Source organism: Pseudonaja textilis, chromosome 5 (genome assembly GCF_049901715.1).
Source record: "Pseudonaja textilis isolate UNSWEBS1 chromosome 5, rPseTex1.2, whole genome shotgun sequence".
Lineage (NCBI taxonomy): Eukaryota > Metazoa > Chordata > Lepidosauria > Squamata > Elapidae > Pseudonaja > Pseudonaja textilis.
Window position 1 is genome coordinate 74,354,586 of NC_141994.1, and position 8,761 is coordinate 74,363,346.

General features: G+C 48.4%; 1 protein-coding gene across 4 annotated transcripts in view; it reads left to right on the plus strand.

Moving 5' to 3' along the window:
• The window catches only part of CCDC136 (coiled-coil domain containing 136), a 40,726-nt gene extending 35,581 nt beyond the window's left edge, over window positions 1–5,145 (plus strand). For 3 of the 4 annotated variants that reach the window (XM_087935399.1, XM_087935396.1, XM_087935398.1), the window contains exon 10: window positions 3,594–5,145. In XM_087935399.1, the coding sequence (XP_087791525.1) occupies window positions 3,594–3,701 (108 nt within the window). In that variant the 3' untranslated portion in view covers window positions 3,702–5,145. The remainder of the gene's footprint in view (window positions 1–3,593) is intronic. The other variant, XM_087935397.1, reaches the window with a different exon arrangement.
• Window positions 5,146–8,761: the final 3,616 nt, after the last annotated feature.

Here is an 8,761-nt window from a genome sequence, read left to right on the forward strand (position 1 = left end):
CGGGCTGAAAAATCAGCTGTGAGGCACAGTGCAGGTAAGGGGCGGTGGGGATGTGTGTGGCTGGGGTGTGGGGATTGTGCACGCATGCATAGCGGGTGTGGGGGGGGGGCACATTGCCTTCCGGGTGCTGGCATGCAAGCGCAAATGCATGCATAATTTTTGGCACAGGAGCCCTGAAGGTGAGCCACCACTGGTCTACAGAGTAACTTTCTACTTAATGCTATATTATATTCTACTACATTTCTTTATTCATTATTACTATTCCCTTCAAGGGGACGAATAATAATACTGCAGCCACACCCTGCAGGTTAATTATGAGAGTGCTCACAGCTGTACAGGTAGTCTTTGACTTACGACCAGAATTTCGGTCACTAAGCAAGACGGCAGCCAAGAGTGAGTCACACCTGATATTGCAACCTTTTGGCGGCAGTTGTTAAATAAATCATGGCGGTTGTGATATGAATCACAGGGTCATTAAGCGAGTCTGGCCTCCTGCGTTGACTTTCGTTGTCAGAAGGAAGGTTGTAAAATGGGGCATAATTCACTTAATAAAGGCCTCACTTAGCGACAGAAATTTTGGGGCTCGATTGTGGTCATCAGTCGAGGACTACCTCTAAAATAATAATAATTTAAAAAAAACCCGCGAAGGTACTGAATTGGTGGGACATGCAGGCCATCCTTGTACTTACGACGTCGCAGGGTCCCACTGGTCACTCTTTGCGACTTCCTTGTCCAGCATCTACAAGCAGGGTTAATGCGGGAGGGCTGGCAGCCGATCGTGAATGAAGGCCATCCGATGTCCTCACTTAAAGACGACAGGTGGAATTGCCGTCCGTAAGCAGCGCACGCGTGGGAAAGCTGCGTGGCTCGACAACGGGAATCTGCACCCTGATTGGCCGTCGTTAAACGAGGACCACCCAATCTGCTTTCACGACAAAAAGAGAGAAACCCCTTAATTTTTTTTTTTTTTAAAAAATTTGGTGTTCAAACCAGCGAGCCCCGATTTTGGCACCCTTGTGTTGCAAAACTCCCATGATTTCATTCTTTCACTACTACTTGGTGCACCTTCGGGGGAATGGACAACTTTTGCAGTGTTTATTTAAGTTTGTGGTTGCAACTATGCGGGGAAAGCTGCGACGGATGGTATGCAACCCCACCCCCCCAGCTTGGCCTGGTGGGCAAATTTCCTAGTTTGGGCTTGGAATTTGGGAGAGAGGAGGAGGAGGAGGAGGAGGAGAAGAGGAAGGCGTTGAAGGCATTGAAAGCAGAGGAAGTTGGATTCTTGGGCCGGGGAGAGAAACGAGGCGGAGCAGGAGGTGTGGGGGGGGCTCTTTGCAGCAGAAATGATTTTGATCGATGGTCACGTCCCCGAGTGTCCCCAAACACCAAGCTGGATGGGTGCGGAGTAGCCAACCCTTCAAAAGATAGGCTCAAGACCCAGAAGGCTTTTGACAGCGTTGAAGAACCCCGACTGACCCCACAAGATTGAATTCAAGGTAGAGAACCATAAGGTTTTACACTCAGACAAGGAAACACAAGTCCGTGTGCAGGTATAGGACAGGCGATAACCTGGCTCAACAGCGGTCCTCGGGTGAGGGATCTTGGAGTCCTAGTGGACGATTGGGCAACCGCTTCAAGAGGAGCCAGCCGTGCGCGGCGGCAGCCAGAAAGGCCGAGGCAATCCTAGGCTGCATTTACAGAGGGGTAGAATCAAGATCACGTGGAGTGTTAGTGCCGCTTTATAATTTATTGATTTTTATTTCATTTTATTTTATTTTTATCCATTTAATTTAATTTAATTTAATAATTTTATTAATTTAATTTAATTGAGTTTTGTTTAATTTAATTTAATTTAATTGAGTTTTATTTTATTTTATTTTATTATTTTATTTTATTTTATTTTATTTAATATAATTTTATTTATTAATTTAATTTAATTTAATTTGATTTAATTAAGTTTTATTTTATTTTATTTTATTATTTTATTTTATTATTTTATTTTATTTTATTTTATTTAATATAATTTTATTTATTAATTTAATTTAATTTAATTTAATTTGATTTAATTAAGTTTTATTTTATTTTATTTTATTATTTTATTTTATTTTATTTTAATTTATTTTATTTTATTTTATTTTATTTAATATAATTTTATTTATTAATTTAATTTAATTTAACTTAATTTGATTTAATTAAGTTTTATTTTATTTTATTTTATTATTTTATTTTATTATTTTATTTTATTTTATATAATTTTATTTATTAATTTAATTTAATTTGATTTGATTTGATTTGATTTAATTTGATTTAATTTAATTAAGTTTTATTTTATTTTATTTTAATTAAGTTTTATTTTATTTTATTTTATTTTATTTTATATTTTATTTTAATTTATTTTAATTTATTTTATATTTTATTTTATTATTCTATTCTATTCTATTCTATTCTATTCTATTCTATTCTATTCTATTCTATTCTATTCTAACTTGTGACGGTTTCTCACATGGGCAACAACTGCAGCGTCCCCGTGGTCACGTGATCAAAATTCGGCCGCTTAGCAACTGGCCTGTGTTTTAACTGGCAGTGTCCCAGGATCGCGTCATCCCCTTTTCGACCTTCTGATGAGCGAAGTCCGGGGGCGGGGGGGGGGAATCCAGGTTCACTTAACAGCTGCATTACTCATTTAACAACATCCGTGATTTCCTTAACAATTGTGGCAAGAAAGGTCATAAAATGGGGCCAACTTCAGTGAACCAACTGTCTCCCTTGGCAACAGGGAGTTTGGGCTCAATTGTGGCCGTAACTCGAGGACTGCTTCTACTTAATGGGAGGATAAGCCCCCGGCCTTAAACTGTTGGTGTTGAAATTAAGAAAGCTTCAAGTGAGCCCTAAAGAGAATTGTCTCTCTTTGACCCCCAAATGGTCCTCACAAAGCTAAGATGGATCCCGTGGCCAAAGACTGTCTCAAATTTCAGCCAGGGGTTCTCTGACCGGTTGCTGGGTGCGTGTGACCGTGGTGGGTGTGGCCTAGTCAGCCTCCGGCACCATGGCGGGGACGGGGTAGTGTATTCGCCCACCCAGGGCTCTGGAGGCTTTCCTTGAGCTTCCGGGAGGGTGAAATGGGCCTCTCTGGGCTCCGGAGGCTCTATGGAAGCTGGAAACGGGCCCATTTCTGGCTTTCGTGAACTTCTCGGAGGTCCGTTTTTCAGCCTCGCCGAGCCTCTGTGGGTGCCCTGCGCTTACCTGCATGCAAAATGGGCCGTGTGGGGACTCCTGGGAGGGCCGGGGCGGGGCCAGCCAGGAGTGGGATTTGGGGTTTTTTCCAAACTGCACAGAATCTTAGCTAGGAGGCTCTGCCAAACCCCCGCGAACCTCCAGCAGCCCCACTACCTGATTAGAGGATGGAAGATATGCTTCCATCGGAGGGTTGGGTAGAATGGAGCGGATGATACGCGCCCCTGATTGGCATCACGGCCCCGGTGACCTTGTGTCATGTACGATGTCCTCGTGGCCTGTGCTGGACCCGGAGGGGCCAGGAAAACAGGGTTCGAGATGGCGTCACTGATTCTAGTCTATTGTCTCCTGTCGTGCAGGTCCCCAATGGAGGGATGGCGCCGTTCGGTCTGTTTGTCCTCTGTGCAGCAGGCTTATTATTGTACTCCTGCGTGAAGAAATCCAACGGCAGTGGATCGCTGACTTGAAGACCCCTCCCGGCCTCCTGGTGGAGAGGAACCACACTTGCCACACCGCCCTGCCACCCCAATAGCCCAACTTGGTGACAACCAAGCAACAAGCACTCCCTCCCCACCCCTCGAACCCAACTACACAGAGGACTTCCTGAATCCGGCCCCTGAGATTTTTGGGGGGAAGCACCCACAGCTCGTCTCTTTGGCCAGGACAGGCCCTCCGCTGCCCATCCTCCCTTACTCTCTTTGAACCCCTTTCTTGGCCTGCACTGTACCAGGCCTCACCCTCTTCCCCCCGCAAAAGAGCAGGAAGAGAATCTCATAACTTGGCTTCCACATTGTATCTGATCCAAGCACGTGGCCTCGAATGACGGGACAAGGACGCCGCTGGCTCACCACACCAGAGCACTGTTTCCGGGGGTCTGAAGCTACCCTCTTTCCAAACTGGGGAGGGGGGGGGGAAACACTGGGAATCGTTTGAAAGGGGGATGAATCGAGGTGTGGGTTGAGCCCAAATAAAACGGAGAGTCTCGGTTCCCCCCCAGTACCCTGACCCATTCCCTGGGCATCCTCTCATTTTACCGAACCACTAGCTGATCCCCAGATCTGTCCATTGGAATACATCTGACTCCTGTGAACTTAAATACCGCGTCCATCTCCCGGGACTCCTGTGCTGCATGTGTGAAAACCTACACAGGATGTTGGGCGGGATAACACCACCTCGTTCCAGCAATATTAGAGCCTCTTTTTAACACTGTGATGCTCCAGAAGGGCCGCGGTTGACGGTTCTAATTTTTTCTCCGCGACGCTGCTCGTTTTTGCCCTGCTCAGGATAGGCACAATCTATGCATTTTGTCCACCGACCGTATTCCCGCCTCCGTTTTTTTTTGTGGTCTGGCTGTGCCTCAGTGTTGGACACGATTATCGATGGGCTTCTGAGCTGCGTGTTTTTTTCTGTGTACGTGTGAGTGTGACAAGTCTTCAAGCCCAGCACAACTGTATCAACCCGTACTCCCCTTCTGTGCTCCAAGGCATCCACCAATACCAGGGATGTCCGCGAGGATAGGGTTAAAACAAGGATGGTGATCGCGACGCCTGAGATCGAACCCCTGCAGACAGTTTGCTGCGATCGCACAGCACCATCTTGACCACTGTCCCAGTGGCGGAGACCCCCCCCCTGAGTTCCACGTAGTTTGCTAGCAGGTGGGACATGACATCACTGGGTGCATCGTTCTGGGCCTCCCATTCTCACCCTGCATGTTGTATGCGGTCATGTTCTTTTAGGCGTAGCCTTCTCCCTCGGTTCACAGCTGTTCCCCGCCTCACCTGCGTCGCCTGCTCTCCAGCGAGAAGGGGGCTCGTTGCAAACCAGCACAAGCCAAGCGGCCTAAGAGACTGTGCAGAACCTCCTCCTCCTCATCTTCTCTGTTGTAACTCGGTAAAAAGAGCTTTGTAAATATCCAGAGCGTGGACATCTGTTTTTTGTGACTTCTAACAGCGATATTGGGTCAGTTGAATGGATGTGTTAGAAGTCGGCAGGCTAATTTTCGTTTGTTTCTGGATTCATTCATTGATACATGAATCCGTTGGGATTCCTATGGCTCCTCATCTCAATTATAGGTAGTTCTCTACTTATGACCCATGGCTTAGCAATTGTTTGAAGCTCTGACGGACCCCTGAAAAGCTACTTAAGACCTTGTTTTGAAACCCTCACATTGCTGTCCCATATGAGGAATTCCTTGCCCATCATGCTGGATGGGGAATTCTGGGAGTTGAAGTCCACCCATCTCAAAGTATGGCTGGCTGGGGAATTCTGGGAGTTAAAATCCACCCATTTCAAAGCATGCTAGCTGGGGAATTCTGGGAGTTGAAGTCCACCCATCTCAAAGTATGGCTGGCTGGGGAATTCTGGGAGTTAAAATCCACCCATTTCAAAGCATGCTAGCTGGGGAATTCTGGGAGTTGAAGTCCACCCATCTCAACACATGCTGGATGGGGAATTCTGGGAGTTGAAGTCCACCCATCTCAAAGTATGCTGGCTGGGGAATTCTGGGAGTTAAAATCCACCCATTTCAAAGCCTGCTGGCTGGGGAATTCTGGGAGTTGAAGTCCACCCATTTCAAAGCCTGCTGGCTGGGGAATTCTGGGAGTTGAAGTCCACCCATTTCAAAGCCTGCTGGCTGGGGAATTCTGGGGGTTGAAGCCTACCCATCTCAAAGCATGCTGGCTGGGGAATTCTGGGAGTTGAAGTCCACCCATCTCAAAGCTTGCTAGCTAGGGAATTCTGGGAGTTGAAATCTACCCATCTTAAACCATGCTTGATGGGGAATTCTGGGGGTTGAAGTCCTCCCATTTCAAAGCCTGCTGGCTGGGGAATTCTGGGGGTTGAAGTCCACCCATCTCAAAGCCTTCTGGCTGGGGAATTCTGGGAGTTGACATGCCCACATTGTCAAGTTGCTGAAATTGAAATACTTCGATAGACACCTAAGAATACACATGAGCAACGCAGTCCAACTCTCCCCATATATATACTTCACGACGGTGCTTTTCCCAGGCCTTAGAGTTGTGTGTTGCTGCACAGAAGACAAAAGTTGCAATCATGTCTTTAATGCGATGGTACAGAAGAGAATAGAGGGGTGAAGACTTGGCTGGAAACCCACTGCAAGGGAGATAAGACCCCACCTCAAGGATTGCCTACCTTGGTGGTCATCTTCAAGTTTTTCCTTCTGCGGTTGTGGGGGGAGTAGGGAGTCTGTCAGGCAGGGTGCAAAGGTGAGAAGTGGGGTCTTGAAATCCAGCCTCCATATTATCTGTGGGTCAGAGCAGGAGGTCTGCCACTCTGCGTGACATCCTTCAGGTGCTATGAAGTACCATCTGCTGGACCTGGCTGGGCCAGAGTGCAACTGAGCAGGTTTGCCTCATTCCAATGAACCAGGCAGGTCCTGTATAACAGAATCAGGGGACTTTGGAGGTCTTGTAGTCCAGCCTTCTGCTCATATGGAAATAACCCTATACCAGAGTGCAGAGAAGAGCAAGCAAGAGGATGAGGGGACTGGAGATTAAAACATACGATGAACGGTTGCAGGAACTGGGCCTGGCTAGTCTAGGGAAGAGAAGGACCAGGGGAGACAGGAGAGCATCTTCCAATGTTTGAGGGGCTGCCACAGAGAGGAGGAAGAAGGGGGTCAAGCTATTTTCTAAAGCACCTTTGAAGGCCAGACAAGGAATAATGGATGGAAACTCAAGAAGGAGAGATTCAACCTGGAAATAAGGAGAAACTTTCTGACAGAACAATGAACTGATGGAACAGAAGTTGTGGGAGCTTCATCCCTGGAGGCTTTCAAGAAGAGACCGGACTAGCATCTGTTAGAAATGGTGTAAGGTCTCCTGCTTGGGCCAGGAGTTGGACTAGATGACCTACGAGGTCCCTTCCAATTCTGTTATTCATACCAGACAAACGGTTGTCCAATCTCTTCTCGAAAACCTCCAGTGATGGAGCATTTATAACTTCTGGAGGCAAGTTGTTCCACTGGCTAATTGTTCTCACAGGCAATTCCTCCTCAATTCCAGTTTGTTTTTTTCCCACTAAATAAGTTTTCGTCCCTTGCTTCTTGTCCTTCCTTTGAGTGCTTTGGAGTATACATCGACCCCCTCTCTTCTTTGGGGCAGCCCCCTCAAATATTGTAACCACGACCCTGTCATCCCTAGGCCTCCTTTTCATTCAATTCGACCAGAGGTCTCCAAACGTGGCAACTTTAAGACTTAATAGCTGGCCGGAGAACTTTTAAGACAGCAGAGCTGGGTGGAGAATTCTGGGAGTTGAAGTCCACAAGTCTTTCAAGTTGCCAAGTTTGGGGACCCCTGAAGTAGACATACCCAGGTCCTGCAACCTTCCTTCGTTTTAGCCTCCAGCCCCCCACAATCGTCTTCGTGTGTTGGTCCACGTCAGCCAGCCACGACGTAAGGCTGTCAGTGGTGGGATTCAAACGTTTTTACTGCCGGTTCTGTGGGCGTGGCTTGGTGGGCGTGGCTTGGTTTGGTGGGCGTGCCTGGGTAGGCATGGCAGGAGAAGGATATACTGCAAAATCCCCATTCCTTCCCCACCCCATCTAACCTGCTTTCCAGCTCCGTTCTCCTGGGCAGGGCAACCAAAGACCCAGCCGATCAGCTGTGGGTGTGGCTTGGTGGGCGTGGTGTTCTGTGGGTGTGGCTTGGTGGGCGTGGCAGGGGAAGGATACTGCAAAATCTCTATTCCCTCCCCACCCCATCTAACCTGCTTTCCAGCTCCGTTTTCCTATGCAGGGCACCCAAAGGAGATCAGCCAGGCCGATCAGCTGTGGGTGTGGCTTGGTGTGGCTTGTAGGCGTGGCAAGGAAGGATATACTGGCATTCTGTGGATGTGATCAGCTGTGGTGTGGCTTGGTGGGCGTGGCATTCTGTGGGTGTGGCTTGGTAGGCGTGGCAGGGGAAGGATATATTCTGCAAAATCCCCCTTCCCTCCCCACCCCACTAACCTGCTTTCCAGCTCCGTTCTCCTGTGCAGGGCAACCAAAGAAGACCCAGCCAATCAGCTGGGACTCGGGAGGCGGAAAATAGATGGGGGCGGAGCCAGTCAGAGGTGGGATTGGCCGGTTCTCCGAACTACTCAACATTTCCGCTACCGGTTCTCCAAAACCGGTCTGAACCGGCTGAATACCCACCTCTGAAGGCTGTGTCCCGCCCCGCCTGGCTGGAGGAAAGAGGTGGGTTCAACCCAGGCCGATCTAGGGCAGCGGCCAGGCACTCTTCGCTGCCTCCCACCGATTCCCCCTGGGTAGAAGAGGAGAAGACGTGGCTGGCTGGCCTCGGATTCAGCTCCACCGCCTGGGTACATGGCGTTCTTCTCGGGGGGCTGCACATACTGGACTGGCACAGGAGGCCCTGAGACGCCACCTCATCAGCTATATTGAGCACCGAAGACTGAAATGCAGGCTTGGTGCCAGATTCTGGGCAGACTGTCCACCACGGAAGAAGGGAGAAGGTGCCCGCCAGGCTGTATCTCCCCTTGTCTAGACTTCTACCATAGAAGGAGTCCT